The sequence below is a fragment of the Megachile rotundata genome, chromosome 1, assembly GCF_050947335.1.
Source record: "Megachile rotundata isolate GNS110a chromosome 1, iyMegRotu1, whole genome shotgun sequence".
Classification (NCBI taxonomy): Eukaryota; Metazoa; Arthropoda; class Insecta; order Hymenoptera; family Megachilidae; genus Megachile; species Megachile rotundata.
Window position 1 is genome coordinate 4434803 of NC_134983.1, and position 19073 is coordinate 4453875.

The window sequence follows — 19073 nt, forward strand, 5'->3', positions numbered from 1 at the left end:
CCGACTGAAATTCTCCTTTGATCGAATCGAATAGAACGGAACTTTCTGGTTTTGAGTGAATTTTCTTTGAAATTAGCGCGCAGCATTTCGCAAAACGGGTCACTAAGCATGGCACGTTTTCGTTCACTTAATGCAAATGCTGTTTTTTTTTAGACGTGCCAACCGAATAGTCCGCGTTGAAAAGCGTCAGCACCGGAAGGTATGCTTTCGATTACGGTTTTCGAGCGGAACGTCCCCGGAACAGATGGACTTCCGGCACGAACGAATCGGTTAATTACGCGTGCATTTGAGCCAGATGCCGTGACCACGTGATGTCGTTGCAGCAAAGGGGTCGATGCATTTCATGGTGCACACAAAGTGCAAACACATTTCGCATAACGTCACGTGATCGTCCGTACGTCAAACGCGTGCCAATTTCTTCGTTATTGCGTTCGAAGTGCGGCTGACGGACGGCTGCGAGCTTTTACGACACCCGCTAGGAATTAACTCGAGAAGAGATTACAAAAAGATGGGACTTGCATACACTTCAATTGTACAAACTGTACATTGTTCGTTTGTATTTGTCGTGTAAATTAGAGAAGCATGTGAAAGACGTAAAAGGAAAGTTTTGGATCTTTTCAATTTGTAGTTTGTGTATTTGATATCTTTAATGAAGAGCAGGAAATAAGAAAAAATAGGTCGCGTAAAATTTAAACCTTAAGATGCACCTAGGTTTTTGCAATTCAAGTAGTAGTTGAAGTAGTCATTTAAATTTGGTATAATTTCTGATTAAAAGTCTTAAATATTATAAGTTGAAATAAGTGGAGTTATTGTCCTAAGATCACTACGTACTTAAAATTACAGATATTATGACTTGTGATACAAATTACTCCAGATAAAATATAAGTATCAGTGCGATTAGTGAATCTTCAAATTAGAAATCTAAATTATTATTAGTATTAACATTATTTTGTTAAAATTATTTCTACAATAACTAAATTTTCATAGCAGTTCTTTTCATGAATTTTTAGTTGAAAAAATTGTTATACTATTGTTTCGTAACAAAAGCAGTGATTTTAATGACTGAAAACATTTAAAAGCTCAATATCAGTAACGGCAACATTTTGAAAGGCACAAATTTAAAAAAATGTTTCAAGTAAAAACTTTCATATCACAATCACTTTTCAAAGGAATTGTTTAAGAACGGTCACTGTAATTCCTAAAAATGTTACATTCACAAACGTTCATAAATATAATCTCATTACTTTTAATACAGTTCCGAGTGCAGTTGCTTTCCCAAGGGAAAATGGCGACCTAGAGGAAGAAGCCACTACTTGCTAACTCTAAAATGCTACGCATTATGCACAGCTTTCATGAGACATTTTAGTATCTGTTTTATTGTTGTTTACTTCAAAAATTATGATGAAGTATAAGTTTAAGAGGAATTCTTATTTCATGGGTAAATTTATATCTACTTTAGGTTTATGTTCTAATGTTGTTTATTTTAAGAAGCATGATGTAAAAGTTTACTAAAAGGAACATTTATTTTATGAGTAAATTTATATCTACATTTTAGGTTTATATGAATGTTGAAATGTAAATATCACCTTCATACGAACGAATATCTTAACAATTATTTAAATGATGTATAAAACTTTCTATACGTAAAATATTAGAAATTTAATTACTTCATAAATCATTGAATGAAAACAATTGTAAGTTTGAAAATTTGTATTTTGAAGATATTAATATTCACACTAATGTGAAAGGAAATTAATATAATTTTTATTTATTATATATTAAAAAATTTATAACGAAGCTCTAAAATATTAAGTAATGGGATCTTTTCTCGTATAGCCATTTTTCCGAATAACGTCTACCATCTTTTAATGATATTAATATTCGACTTTAGTAAATATTATTCGTCACTTCGCTTTTATCATCTTTACCTTCTTTTTACGTCAAAATGCTTCTCTTTGATATCAAAAAAGACGAATTACAGGTATAAAAGTATACTCATATTCTGACATTTCCTATAAGAAGCTTATATTTCTCCTCTCTTTACAATAAGCCCATCAAAAAGTCGTCTTGAACGTAAGGTGACCCATTATTGAGGGTACAACCAGGAAGGAAGTAATCCTACTTTAAATAAACCAAACATTTAAATAAATTTTCTTTAGTTTTGTTTTTAAGAAATATTGAATTTTATTATATAGTTCCTCAGAATACTTGTAAGAAAATTTGTTCACTGATTTTTATATTTCACACACTTCTAAACTTTCACAGCTTCATATTTTTAAAACTTTATGTGTTCGAATTTTTACATGTGTATAGTTCTAAACTTCCAATTTGTAAAACATAATGTTAACAAGTTTCCATATTTGTAAAAATTCTACTTATTTCAAATCTTTATATTTCCAAGTCTGTGAAAACATTTCTATGTTGTCAAGAATTGTATTTGACTCAAACTTATTTATTTTTTAATTTCTATATTTTCAAATGTTTCTATCCACAAATTTCTATACCTGATATGTCTCAAAATCTGTCTCAGAAATTCTCAAAATCTTCATATTCCCAAATTTCTATATTCGTAAAAGTTGGCATTATGGAATTCTTTCTTACATGTTATCTTTCTCCATAGAAAATTTTAATATAAATACTATAAACTTTATTTGAACACCGAAGAGTGTTATTTAAATTTTAATTGCACAGAAAAGTCATACTCTCCTTGCTGTACCATCAATATTGTAGAAATACTGAAATATTCATTAAGTATATCAATGCATTCATTTTAATAGCACGTACTCGAAAAAAATTACATTTCACGAAACAGCAAATGAAACTGATTATTTCAAGCGAATTTCATATTTTGTACTGCTGTTACGTATAATATAAGGGGGTACCCAAAAGAAACTGAACTTATTTTTTGTTTTAATTTATTTATGCAAATTTTAAGGACAAATCTTCAATCCTCCTCTAAAAAACTCTTCACTTGCACTAATACACTTGTCTAATCTTTTACTCCATTTTTCAAAACATCGTTTAAATTCATCTTTTGTGATGCTTGACAGCGCATCCGTCGTTTTTTCCTGACTTCAGCAACATCAGCAATACGTTTCCCTTTCATGTTTCTGACAATTCTTGACCAAAAATGGCATGACTCCTGTTTCTCACCTCCTATACTTACCCGACCTTGTCCCATGCAACTTTTTTTGTTTCCTCGAAAGAAAAGAGACGTGAAAGGAAAGCGTTTTGCTGATGTTGCTGAGGTGGAGAAAAAACGACGTAAGAGTTGTCAAGCATCATAAAAGATGAATTTGAACAATGTTTTGAAAAACGGAATAAAAGATTAGACAAGTGTATTAATGCAAGTGAGAGTGCTTTAGAAGTGATTGAAAATTTGTGTTTAAAATTTGAATAAATAAGTTAAAACAAAATAAGGTTGGTTTCTTTTGGGTACCCCCTCTATGTATAGGATTTGAACAAAGCAATGGAAACAGTTTGTATCATTGTTGTATAGCCCATTAAATTTCAGCAAAATAGCTTAACAAAAATATTGCATTCCATTCTTTCTTACTGTTTCTATGCATTATAAGAAACATTTAAAAATGATTTGATCAAAATGTGGTAGGAACTACTGTTTCATACAAATAAATATTTGTATAATTTATTTTGTTTATTTTTCCGAATATCTCCGATATTGCTACAATTAATTTTATTTCGTGCCGAATATAACTTAAAGATTAATGAAACATAGATTTCAGGACTATGTTTTTATGTTAAACTATTTTGGGGTATTAATGTTTTAGTAAAGTGCTAATGAAATTAAATAAAGTAATGATAACACTTCGTTAATATAGAAGATTGTTTGTTGATATCGTATTGGGTAGAATTTCACAAACCTTAAATAATATTTAATACAATATTGTATCACTCTTTATATAACAGTGTTGTCTATAGATAACTTCACAATTAATGAATTCAGCAGCGTTATTTAATAAATGAAACGATTTTTGATTTTGAACATCGAATGAAAAGTTTATGTCTTCAAAACTGTTTAACATAGAGCAATAATTTTGGAATCAATCTTTCCGTTTAACTTTAAGCAACAATGATTTTCCGTATACTATAAATCCAGTTATAGTAATTTTGAAGACAAGGAGATGAAATAAGCTACACAAATTTTCATCTGCTTAAAACAAGGAGTTCCTTATCATCATTTTCATCAATTTTGATACACTTCCCTTGTGATGAATAGAAACATTCAAGACAAAATTGGATACTGCATTTTTTAAACTATTTCGCATAAGTCTAATAGAATGCACATATTATATGAATAAGTCCATTGTTTTAACCAATTCTTCCATAAAATAACTCCTAAGAAAATTCTGATGATTGATACACGTAAATTTTTATGAAACTTTACTGAATTGATCATTAGATCTATCTAAGAATGTTATTGTAATTCGTTTGTGCCTGTTGCTTACTTTCCAGAAAAAATAGAACCGTAATTTTTGCCAAAGAGTTAGTTCTTCTAAAAACCTTGTACATACATTTTTAGGATTATGATAGCAGTATAACTTCTGTTTCAAGCATTTTTCAATATGTTTTGTCAATTACAATTTGTAAGCGGTTGTTACATAGACGCACTAAATGAAATAAAAGGACTGACTTTTCTCTCGAAATACAAAAACAGATATCAAAGAATTACGGTTGCATTCATAGGTCTAACAATTCTGGAAAGTTTCATTAAAATCGGCGTGTATCAGTTACGTTGTCAGAAGTGGAACGAGTGATTGGACAGAATAGTTATCGGATGCCTTTCGTTTGTCCGACTGGTCAAAAGCATCCAATTACCTAAAACGGTCCGAGTTGTACATGTTTTATCATTGAAACCATATTAACAAACATGTACAATTTACCATCTACGGTACAATCGCAACGAACCAAGTAGATTGAAATAATCAGATTTTCGTGGCCTGATAAATTTCATTTCGTACGATACACAGTATTGAAACGAAGATATCGATACTGTGGATTGTACATGAAAAAGTAAATTCTGTGATCGGTAGAATCGTGAAATTTTTGCAGCCGTAGACCGCCGAACGATCGCGTATCTGTTGAAAACAAAACGTCTCGAATTAGTCGTTGTCCGTTCAGAAACGAGACACGTCGGGCTGGCATTGGAAAGATACGGGATTGCACATAAATTAAACGGGGACAGGCTGGAATCTACACCGATTCACGGTGGTGGAAATATCGGGCAATCGAGTAGCGGATTATCGCAATCGGTGGTTCGCACACAGCGCGGATAAGTGGGGGTTAAGCGAATTCGCGAAAGTCACATTCGTTCTAGCGATTATCCAGGTAATCGGGGGATCGAGATTTAGCCGCAGCCGAGACTCTCATACAATTAGTGTGTGTGTGCCGTAAATATTTTTTGGGCATGCGTTTTACAAATAGCTGCTTCCCTCAGACGTTCGTACTTTTTTTCGATTGATTGATTCGTTCAGTTCAACTGGTTCACCGGGACTCCCCATATTTTCCATTCTTTTTTTCTTCCCGTCGCTCCCCTCCCTTTGTTTTTTGACTGTTTCCTCTTTGTTTTTTGTTCGTTACCTGCACCGGATTGGCTTTTTTCAAAATTCTGTATCCACTCCATTGTTTTCGTGTCGTTCTCGCGTATAATGAAACTCGTTGTCTGATTCCACATTCGATCTCGAAACGCGTTATCAGACGTTGACGAATATGCAGAGGTAACGTCGCGATGACACGTGCTCTCTTAAATAATCCATTCCAATATTTTTTTACGACTAAGGAATCACGATGATTTTCGACGATACCTCGCGCGCCCGTGTTGCTCAGCATCATTTTTTCAACGTTTCCTACGAATCTATTTTCGTTTTTTGCAATTTGTTGCGAGACTTGCATTCAGTTTTAGATCGTCGATATGTATAGGTACATATCTAAATATATACATACATTACTATATATACATACGTATTGTACATTACGTGAATGCCGTATTAATTTTTGGGCATGTTTCGTCAATTGCTTATTTGCGGTAGGTTACCGTAATGTTCTAAAGTGACATTTTTTTTCACTAGACCCACCCTCGCCTCCGAAACTCCCCTTTTTTCCGATCTACGTTCTGTAATCTCGTCGTTTTCGTTGGACCAGTCTTTCTTTCTCTTTCTGTTTCCTTTCGAGAGCGTAGTGTGTTCTCGTAGTGATTTTTTTGCCGGTCAGACATTTTTGTGGCAAGCAGCGGCAAGCTCAGTAAGAATTAGACCATCAGTGTTTCTTTAATTAGAGCATCTGTTGGAGTTGGTTAGTTGAATAACACGATATCGATCGACACGATTGATTAATTCATTTTAAGAACATAAATATCACATATTGGGTTCTGTCGATTGCGTTTGATTAACACGTTGAACGTCATAGGTAAAATCGAGACCTAATGAAACATTATATAATAATTAACATTTTTTATCAATTCGTTAGTTGCCACCTTTTTTGTTGACGTCTTCGTTTATAGCTATGTCATTTTAATAAATAATAAAATCCGTACGTCATTCACCCATTAATTTTTTTGGACTCGCATATCTACTTATTTAAAACTTTTGAAAGTGAAGAAAAACTTAGTGTAAAACTTCGAAATTTTGTTATTGAAAAAAAAGATTGAATTGAAGTTTTTCATGAAGTACACTTTCTTAAGTGCCAATGAAAAATGAAGCACGCGATATCGTGTGATATTATCGGGCATGTAGTTGCTAACAATGTGAAGTGCAGTGAAAAGTTTGACAAGTTGATCACCATGATAGGAATAGTCTCATATAGTTATTTAGCTTAAATTAATTTTTTTATATAAAACTGAATAACGGATTGCGAAACAGAAAATATGACACAATTTGATTGCACAAAACAAGAATAGCATTTGCGATAAATACGTTGAATATTGATTCGAAGCTTGAAACGTCATAAATACATAAACATATGCAACCTATGATGATGTATGACAACGATTTTAAATCTTCTGCATTATATTATTTGAGATGTTCCGAACTAGTGATACAAGAGAGATGGTAATTTTTTTTGATCAATTGAGTAAAGAATGTCAATAAAAAATTGTCTGTATCTGGCTATATTTTCTGACAGGTTAAATTCGAATTTTCTTGAAAATTCACTATTTTGTACAGTTTTTTATGAGCTTTATTTTTTGTTTCAAGCTTTATTCTCTAAAATCAATTTTGTCGGATATATGTCGCACGAACTGTAACAAACTTTAAAAGGGACTGCAACACAAACGAGAGTTTGCCGCCAAAAAACCTTTTAGGGACTTCCTTCTCTAATCATGCGTGAGTTTTAGTTATCATTCCAACGCAATCGAAGGTTTGCACTTTGTGGAACTCTATTTTTAAAAAACCTATACTTTTAAAAATGAAAACAAAAGCCTTCTTTTGGTCGTGTACTATTTTGATATAGGGCCTTGTAAATGTCGCGTCAACCGTGCTAATGGTATTCAAATCAAAGTTACTCAACTGTTTTTATTTCTCAGTTATTTGATCGAATTAAATTCGTATCGTCATCGGTCACTGACTTGCAAGCGAATGCATTAACGCGTATTCATTTTTCAATCACATAATATCGCGAAATGGTAATGGATTTTTCGATAAATCACGTTATAACAAATGCTGTAGTTTCTTTATTGCAAATTAAATTGAAAGCTCCATTATCATTGCATAACATGAGTAAATGAAAGCGGAAAATACATTAATGGAAGAAACGAAACTACAAACTGTTTGTGCCATTGTTTCTATCAACAAAGAATCAGTTAATTTATATTTAAAGTATGTAGTCATATTTATCAAAGTTACAATTTCAGACTGATGTATGATTATTGTTTTGCGATACATGTAGGTAGCAAATTTATTGGGTATCAAATTATTAAATCGTGTCAGCTTTTCATTTTGGAATTTATTTGATATGCAACAAATTAATAATTTAAATATATTGAAATCAGGACCTTTGGTGACGAAATTGAGAAACGGATCTCTGTTTCTACAACAGGAAAAAAGAAGGGCAGAACCAATTTTATTGATTATGAAGCGAAAAATAATATTTTTTCATACTTCCTTTTGTAAACTATTTTATTGTTATGCAACTTCAGAACTCCATTGTGCAAATTGATTTTTAAACCAAAGCAAATGTACGAAATAGGAAACTTGGGTCTAAAATATTTAACGTTTAATTGAATTAAATGCAAGAGGCCTTACAGATTAATAACACAGTGCTAATGAATTATGTACTAATTATACTAATTATAGTAATACATGATACTAATTATGATAAGCCAAGTATTCATGGATTAACGGTACACAGGTGATGTCTCAACTCTAGACTATTGAAACAATTAGTATGTATATTAATCCTTGTCTTGATGTGAAGTTCATTTAATAATAATTGGTTCTAGATCGCGCAATACAGGAACTGGAGATCTCTTTTCTTAAATATTAAATATTATATAAAGTATTTTATAGTTAAGCGATGAAACTTCATTCTCAACGTTTGAAATTTGTAATTTAGTAAATATTCAAATATTTGAATTTTCAAACTTCCATATGTTCAAAAGAAACTCAAATTTTTGAATTCTGAAGTTATCGAGTAATCAATTTTTCAAATTTCTAAATTTTTAAAGCCCTGATTCTAATCTTAGGAATTCTATATTTGCAAAGTTTCCAAAGGTGCAAAACCTCCGGTTAAAAATTTCAGAACTCAAATTCTCAAATTTCAAAATTTCCAAACTCTCAACCTTTTGAATTAACAAATCTAGCAAAATAAAATTGTGAAATTTACTAGTTTATAGATTTATAAATGCGTAATTCTCCGTTTTAAATTTCCAAATCTTAATTTTCAAATTTTCCAACTTACAAATTTTCAAATCCTCAAGTTCTCAAATTCTCAAATTTTATAATTATTAAATATTAAACATGTCGCTAATAACCCAACAATTCTAAGTTTCTAAATTTCTGAATTCTTAAACTTACAAAATCCTAATTTCCACATTTCTACATTTTTAAATCCTCAAATTTTCATTCTCCCAAATTCCAGTTCCATTTCTTCATAAGCTTAAATTTCTATTCACCATAAATTCGGAACTTTTGTTAAGAATGTATTGCAATTTTTGGGGGTAAATCATTTGTGATCCTGTGTATAAATATTTTTTCTTATTTCTTCTTATTAGATATACGAATGAAGCTTGATCATTGGACTCTGAAACTTTGTATAATTGATCGAAGAGATATTGAACGCTTGAAATTCAATAATACTTAAAATATGTAATATTGAGGGTCGTATTTACTTCCATGATAGTATTTACACGCTTTAATACACATGAGGATTAAATTTGAATACTAATTTCCAAAAAATTTATATTATAATTTTGCAAAATCATACTTGTAATTCTTCATGCTCGTGCAATGTTTGAAACAAATAAGTATACTGAAATCCATTTCACAATGTTAGTGTAAACATCAATTATTAGGTTGAATTATATGTATATTCTGGTGGTCATTGTGTTAACTGCTTATTTTTTATATGTATATTAATTCGACTAAATACAGTTTATAAGTTAGGCAAATAAATACTATTATTTGGGCAGAGTTAAAGAGTATTAATACTATTATTTAAATAAATGAGTTTAAAAGTTACATAAATGTACATTATTATTTGGACAACGAGTTAATCTGTTACATTAAAAAAAATACTATTATATAGTTAAACGAGTTAAAAAGTTAGATAAACAAACAGTATCGTTCCGATAAATAAATTGAAAGGTTACATGACAAAATACTATTATTCTATTATAATTTGAATATCATTGCAATGCTATCGTGTTATTATGGTCATATGATTCAGTTGTTTTCAATATTTCACACAGTTATCGCGATAATAATAATCCTTTAAACTTATACATCTGTTTATCTAATTATTCGATTACATTCATGGTGGCAATTAACAGCGATTACTAATGCGGTCAACGTGTTAATTAACGATCAGTCTCAGGTAACCAGGGAAAAGGATAATTTAGTGTTTGCTCGCGTGAGGGTAATATGGAAACTAAAATATTGAAATTTCGCTGAAATCTCGAGTGTTGTAGAGAATACTGGATCACAGGCGAAAACGATGACATAGATTTCCTGTGTCCTTTTATCTAGCGAGGAAACGTTAATTAACAATTATCACGCTAAATACACTATCGCCAAACACATCGCGCACAACGTTCGGAAATAATTCAAGCACTATTTTCCTAGTTTATTTTTTGGAAAGGGATATGATAGGTTCACGCTGTTTCTTAGCCGTTATTAATCACGAACCGATGCGTCAGTTCCATGTCTTTGTCGGCTTTTTGTTGCACACACTAACGTGTGGACAGGTGAAGGGTCACGCTTAACTAACATACATCGACATTCTTCCATTACACACTTCCCATGTTTTCCTTTATGTTTCATCCGTTAGACGTATTTTAACCTGATGATAAAATAACCTGAATTTAAATAAAATGGTGGAAAACTTGTTTAATCGAAGGAAAAATATACGTACTATACAAAAATATACGTACAGTTGGAAATGATTTATGAGATTGATTAATTGTGTAGATTTTTATTTCTAATGTTATAATTATATACTAGAGTTATTGCATACTTCTTGACATCTTTTCATATGGAAAATCCCAAATGTGATGTTACGATGTTATTTTCATATCCAGTAAAATTTTGCAAATTCTTTTTTATTATGCCATTTTTGTTACTTTACATTTTCATATTTATTTCTAGAATTAGATTATGGAAGTCAAATCGTATAATCTCTGTAGATAATTTTCAGTAGCTGATATAAAATTAAAATAGAGATAAAGTTATTTACTATATGTTAGTATGGGATTAAATGAATGTTACATGATATATATTATACTGTTAAGCTATTTTAAATTCACGATACACAAAAATAGACAATTTTTAGTATCGTATTCAATAAATGATACATATTATTTTAAATACCCAATTGGATATTTTAGTAAATACACAAGTATAACACAAGAGTAATGTTTATTTTTTACCTATTATTTAATACAAGCAGACAAGTTTAATTTATTTGAAGAGATTAGTATAATGAGTTTAATAATTATTTTAATTTTGAATATTTTCTGCTTGTTAAAGAAAATTGAATATTTTTGCTAAAGAACATTAAACATTCATGATCAAATACTTCGAGTCCATTAATACAGTTGCAATTTACTTTTACATTAGCAGTTGCGATTTACTTTTACAGAAAGAATGAAAAACGTGGAAACATTTTAATAAATTCTGCTTGTAACTTGAAAATTTTGTATAATCCATTTACTCGTAGTCTTGTCAAATAATAAATAACCCTTAAATGAAAGAGATGATATGATAATAGTTAACGTAAATATACTGCAAGAACAACATACAAATAGTGACGAAATTAAATTCAAATTTTAGCAAAAGTGATATTTTACTGCATAAATGAACTGTTTATATAATTTCATATATTCACTCCTGCTTGACTGGTCTGAAAATAATCTGCAGCAGTTCTTTTCCAACAATTTTTTGCTTTCACGTTAATACTTCTTAATCCGTATTTGCATTACTTTCGACGTTAAAAAGAATTTTCGATAATGTTCCAATTTATCGAATAATACTAATTTGTCTTCAGTTAATAAATAATTTTCGGAGCAACGTAAACAAGTCGGATCTTAAATCAACGTAATCGATTTAGGATTACGTTTGTTCGATCGAACTATGTCGCTTAAATTTAATCTTCTTTTAATCTTACGGTTGGTTGTTATTAAAAATTGCCCTGAAGGATTTTTTAAATCTGGTTAGTCTACGTAGAAACTTTAATCCTTACGCTCGGCTAGAATTATTAAGTCGGAAGCACGAATTTGAGATTAGCTTGAAAGTAGATATTAGGGATTATAAGAAAGGGTTTCGTGACTTCGATCATTAAAACTGAATTTCGGAGTGTGTAATTTCTTGAAGATTTTGATATACTACATACACCTTTGTTTCCGATCTGAACAATCATAATTGGTAAATAACAATTTACGACATTGCATAGCATGTTACAAGAAATACATACAAGAAATGTAAATAATTAAAGTGATCGCACAGAAATACTGCTTAATCAGAGTATCTAATTTCATAACAAGATTATCCATTTTTAAAACTATTCTTAATAGTTTCCTACTTTAACGTTTCTTATTTTAACCCCTTATATAGAGAATTTCTTTCACTAAAATGTTATTGCATTATAAAATATGCAATATAAAATAATGTCCTAATATTTAATTTCGTCAGACATAAATGAATAGCAGATTTCATAATAAAGTTATCGAAAACATCTTTTACTATTTGTAATTTGGTTTTGTATATTATAGACTCTTCAAACTATTGCAAATTTGCAATATCACATAATTTTTCCACGAATAAAATTTAGTTGGAAATTGCATTTTTTTTCTCTGAAACATTTAATGTTATTAAACCTAAGGAAAAATAGATTATGAATGATTAAAATTTTCTTTATTTTAATTGTAACCATTATTGATGATGGAATTTAATTTTGGTCACAAATAACCATTACAAATGACATTACAGATTTTATCTTAGTTACTATTTACCAATATAAATGACCGGAACTACATTGTGATTATTAACAACTGTGATAGATAATCAGAATTTTATTTTGATTATGGATAATCATTAGCAACGATTTTGTTTTAGTAACCTTCTAATCAACGTTGATATACAAAATTTTATTTGTTAGTTTAACCATTGTCAGTTGTTATTAATATCTAAACTATTCATTGCTAATAATTTATTTAATCAAAATTTAACTGATAAATTATTAGTCCCTAATAAATTATTTAAACTTGCGTTATTGATAACAATTAATTGTAATCATGATTAATTTTCCTCATCGACAACGATTATTAATTATTATTAATAATCAGCAATTATTATTAATTGTTGTTATTAACATTAATAATCATTAATAATTAGAATAATTAAAAATTAATACTTATATGCCATGCTGTTTATTTAAATATTTTTTAGAACTAAACAATTTCTTTTTGTCCACTGTTTTGTTTTAAATAACAGTCATTTGTTTCCAAACATTACTCTCCATAGAATCGTAAAAATTATTGTTACTTCAATTCTCTGATTTTACTGTTTAATTAAAAAGAATCATGCAACTGAGTTTTACAGTAATTAAATTTTAATTCAACGAGATCTTCCTACAATAATACTTTCGTATGCTTCGATTTTATAAAATCATATATTTTCCTGGACATTTAATTTCTCGTATGTTTAACGTGAAACGAAGGATCAACTTTTATGAAATTCAAATGTAAACCTTGAAGATAAAGTGATAAGATATTTGATAAAATTTCCAAAACACTTCGTTAAACAATTTCCAATTTTTAGTTGTTCATTGCAAAGCCATTCGTTCTATTTTTATGAATCACGACGTATTCGCACAAGATAAAATTTTATTTATAACGCCACGTTTTATCAAATCCAACCAAATCACGTAAATTACATTTTTGTTGTTCTGGTTCGTGAACGCAATTGTTGTAACAATCGTTTGTACATCTAAGGGAAAAAATTACAACCATATTTTTTAATGGAAATTGTATTATGCGGCATCGTATATATTGTTTCAAACTTATTGCTCGTGTCAGTTTGCTCGCGATATATTTCATGGTCGGCCATTTCGTTGCCGCGTAAATAATTTTCACAGAGACACAGACTAGTTCGCTGTATACTAAATGCAATATATTAGTCACTCGTTTTGTGACACGAACGTAAATTCATCGAGGGCGGCTTATCGTTATCGTTTGCAGTTATTAGAAATGAAATAAACTACTTGACAATCCAATTTGTAATTTGTCAAGAAAAGACACATTCGTTAACGAAAGAAACTTTCGTGAAAAGTTGAACTTATTAAAACTTGAAAATTGAAAAGGTAAACTGTTTCTCAGTTTAAAGAAATTTTATTTCTGGTAAAATTAAAAGATCGCTTTTACGTCTTCCTGTGGGTTACCTTAACCTCAAATTTGACATCGGTCGCAAGTGATTTGGTTTTTACTAGTTTATGAGTATTCACAGTGTAGTTGTGTAAACATTATTTTTACTTCTTTTATTTTTGTAAAATTTCTATTATTTAATATTGTTAGATATTCATAGTGATATTAAACATCATTAAATACTATAATGAATATTTTTGTAAAATTTTTATGATGCAAGCTCTTTTAGAATGACTGGATAACTCACACAAAGGTACCTAAATATTTAAATAATTTATTCTTCCAACTGTTACATATAAATTTCAAATAAAAATCTTCAAAAATAATCTATAATTCATTTCCATAAAAATGTACTGAAAGATTTTTGAATGAAAGTTTCGAAAGTAATCTAATGGTATTAGAAGTAACATCACTTAATTCACTTAATCCAAACAAAAATGTGTTAGAATTAAAAATCTATACTTCTGCACTTATTTCATTTTATACGACACTTTTAAGTTCAAAACCTTCTAAAGTGTTTTCGCTTTAGTTTAAAGTTGTATATATAGATTATTCGAATAATGGGTAATTTTGATATGTGCATTATTGAGGGTATAAGTGGTACGTTTCGATGTCTAAAGCAGAGATGTAGATTTCGAGCTTCAGCTTGCTTCTTCGATGTCCTCTGCTCGATCGAATGTTCATGCACACATTCAAATTGACAAACAGTGCCATTAATTCTACGACCTTCGAGTACCTATCGAGACATGATCGTCTAACGGATGACAAACATGTATGGAACGATAATGATCGGTGATTGCATCGTGGCTGTTGACTGATTAGAGAATCATCCACACTTTGTGCATTCTATTGTGGTGTATCGCTGCTCAAATACAGTGGTGAACAAATTATAGATAGTATTTTCAGTTTGAAAATTTATTAATTTTATACTGTCAAATTAATTTTATAATGTAATCTTATATAATGATTTTATAATGCAATTTAGTAATTATAATAATTATAAAATTATTACATAAGATTATATGTAATTATTATTATTATAAAATAATTTTGTAATGTAAAAATTGAAAATTAATTTTCAAAATTAGAATACGAGTTAACTAGAAAATTTAAAGATTCAAACTTCTATATTTCTTTACAGGTAAAATTTTTACACCTTCAGGTTATCAAATTTCTATATTTCAAAATTAGCCAATATTTTCATTTCTCGATTCTTAGGTTTTTAAATGTATACTATATTTCTAGACTAGCAAATTTTTTATTTTTTAAATACATTCGTTTATTTAATTTTAAGTTTTTGTATTTTTAAGTTATTATGTTTCCAAATCCATTAATTGGAATATTTAACAATTCGAAAATATAAAAACACTGAAATCTTTATGTTTATAACTTTTGTAAAAGTTTATGAATTTGTATACCCGTAAATTTAATATTTCTCCATATTTAATTCATCTTCATTTCCGAATTTCTGTATGTATTTCTAAGTTTTCAATTCTCCCAATTTTTAGTCTTTTAAAATTCCAAGTCTTCAAATTGTTAAATGTCTAAACTTCCAATTCTTCAAGTTGTAAACATGCAAATTGTAAACTTGAAGAATGATTAAAAGACTCAGTTAATTTTTCCATCACTGTTTTACAACGAGAAAAATCTTCGCTCGAACAGGAATTCGTTTCATGGTACAAAGTACTACCCAATAAAAAACTTAGAAAACAATTCAGTTTAATGCAATTTATGACGAAAAATTCAAAATATTGTACTTTGGACATTGTCTAAACTTTTTACTTGCACTTGATCTTACATTTCAATATTATGCAATAAAATCATTGCATTGCAGAGCAGAAATTCAATTTACTACTAGCGAAACAGTAAAGAAATCTGAAGTGAAATAGAAGTGCATATTTTTGAAAAAGCCTTTTATATGGAGGAGAGGATTTTGTAAAATTTACTGACATCGAAGCAGGGATTTAAATTTCATACGCGTATATGGATATATGTATGTACATTTTTTATGCGTGAAACAGGGTTACTCAATTTTTATTGAATTCTAAACTAGACATGGTAATTTAAATTTTGTATGAGTTACTATGGAATTCCTAGTTTGAGGTCAAAGGGCTTTCAACCGTTATGCGACGCGTTTCAAATATCACATACAAGATTGAATTTTTTCCTGCAATATCTAAAAATACGTTCGAACGAAATCGAAATTATAGAAAATTGTTACACGATTCTTCCATTAAAATTTCAAAAGTGTAATTTCTATATACATTTTTATTTTATAAAAAAATTCTATTGAAAAAGCAATCAATGTGGATCAAAGTTGCAGTAGTATCGTACAATGTAATGTTTTATATTCATAGTTTTTAAGATATTAAGAAGTCCTTTCAAGGATATTTTTAGTATGAGAAAAAACTTGTTTTACAATTGAAAACTATACAAATTCAAAATTTCTAACATTCTAAAAATTGTAATATTAACAATTTATACAAAGGAGAATTATTCAAATTTTCCAAAGAAGTAAAAATATTTATTACAAATTATACAATTATAGAATTATGGAATTATGGAAATTTAATCGAATTATTTATACAACATTAAAAAATGTATGACAAATTTTCTTTTTCGGTTTTGCGAAAATCTCACATAATAAACTAATTTTAATCGAGAACCAGAAACACAGATAGAAATTTCCCATTTTAAAAATTGACAACATTTCTGATTTTAGATTTCTCTCTTCTCTTCATAATATTTCAATAAATTGTATTGTTATGCAGTTAGTAGATTATTAAAGAAAATCGAAGATTTTTCGAGCGAGTTTCAAATTACGGATATTCTAAACGAACTGTAACTGCAAAAAGTTAAAATGATAGAAAGTATCAAAAGAAGCATCACCGATTATTGAGATAAAAATTTCATCCCACTTTCCCTGTTGTTATATTGTAATCTCCACTCCATTGAAATCCAATCATCCCAGAATTTTTGAAAACATATTCCAACTCACATTCATACAAACGCAATTATTCGCACATGAAAACACAAAAAACAATACAGCACAGCGTGATGAGACACCTCTATCGAATCTGCTCGTAAATCAAGCGAAGGGTAGTAATACGGATGAAGGGATCGTTTAGCTTCGCAATTAACGACACTGAGTACGCCTTTCGCATCCGTGTCAATCAGATACTAAACTAACCACCTTGGTAATACAATTACTCGTTGAAACGCGTCAGAAACGGAAAATGCAGGCGAAGACCGGAAGTGTATCGCGTTAGGTGAAACGACTTTAGCTAAACATTCGTAATTCGCATCGCAGCTCTGCCACCTTTGTAGATGTCCTCTTAGACGAACGGCGTTCCTTTCGTTGGCTAACGAGAAAAATACGAATGAAAAACAAAAAAATAAGAAAAGGAAAGATCAAAGAAAAAAATAAGAACAAGAAACGGACAGATGATACGACGAATCGCATGGTGACCATTTCGTCACGAAACGGTACAGTTTAGCCTCTGTTCACTAGCCGGTAAACTAGCCTTGGTATTTTTCGATCTACATATGTCTACCCTAGGAGATTTCCGTTCTCGTTTCTGTTTCCGTTTCCCGTTTCCGTTTGTTAAGCCGACTTCACTAAGCGGAGCTGATGAAAACAGGCCTGGGTTTGTAACATGTGCCTCTGGTGTGTGTGTCGACAGCTCGGGAATCGACTCTAATCCGACGGTGTTTTACCGGTTAATGCCTGGATCCACGGCTCAAACCAACAAGTTTCACACGTTTTACCTTCAGCAACGAGCCGAGAAGGATGTCACCTGGGCCGATATCAAGGTTAACCATCCTTTGGATTACGAGAGCATAAAGGAGTACAATCTGACTATACGAGTCGAGGTACGTGCCATCATTTTGTATCTTTTACAGTTATGTAAAGTTATGTTCATATGTATTAATTAACCCTTTGTATCTGAAATGTGACTCATACTATTCAATTTGATATGGTAATTTGAAATAAGTATTTCTTGTCTTAATCTTGAAATATATGTCTTTAACATGTACGTATCATATAACATGTACGTATTTGGCGGATAAATACAGCTAGATGACAATAGTGATAATTGACTCGATCTACAACTTTGACAGTATGTGCGTGAATCATACGTAACTAAATTATTACTGGAATGTTAAAACAAATAAGGACAATTAAATTGTTAGGTGTACGTTAGATTCAGAGATTCTAGATTGCAAATTTGGTTTACAATAGATAGCTAAAAGGATTAACACGTGAATTGATTCAGAGGAAAACGAGGATTATTACAAACTATTAAGACCGAGGATATTTAATTTAATTTGACAACCTGGAAATTTGGGAATTTAGCAACTTTGGGGGTTTAGAGGTTTGGAGATGTAGGTATTTGGGGATTTAGGTATTTGAGAATGTAGGTATTAGGAAGTATAGGGATTTGGAGATGTAAAGATATGGAGATTTAGGAATTTCGATATGTAGAGATTTGAGGATGTAGGGATTTGGAGATATAGAAATTTGGAGATGTAGAGATTTGGGGATGTAGAGGTTTGGAGGTCTAGGAATTTGGATATTGTATAGGAATTTGGAGATGTAGAGATTTGGGGATGTAGAGGTTTGGAGATCTAGGAATTTGGAGATGTAGGGATTTTGAGATTTAGTGATTTGGGGATGTAGGGATTTTGGAACGTAAGGATTTGGAAATTTAGGGATTTGAGGATGTAGAGATTTGGGGATTTAGTGATTTGGTAATGTAGAGATTTGAGGATGTAGAAATTTGGATCTATAGGAATTTGAAGATGTAGGGATTTTGAGATTTAGTGATTTAGGGATGTAGAGATTTGGGATTGTAGGGATTTGGGAATGTAGAGATTTTGGAATGTAGGGATTTGGAGATTTAGGGATTTAGGGATATAAAGAGTTGGAGATGTAGGGATTTTGAGATTTAGTGATTTGGGAATGTAGAGATTTTGGAATGTAAGA

General features: G+C 30.2%; 1 protein-coding gene across 7 annotated transcripts in view; it reads left to right on the top strand.

Annotated features, from left to right (window-relative positions):
• LOC100879277 (neural-cadherin) overlaps window positions 1-19073 on the top strand; it is a 511227-nt gene that overhangs the window by 138957 nt on the left and 353197 nt on the right. For all 7 annotated transcript variants that reach the window (XM_076538467.1, XM_076538441.1, XM_076538445.1 and 4 more), the window contains one exon: window positions 17770-17959. In XM_076538467.1, the coding sequence (XP_076394582.1) occupies window positions 17770-17959 (190 nt within the window). The remainder of the gene's footprint in view (window positions 1-17769; window positions 17960-19073) is intronic.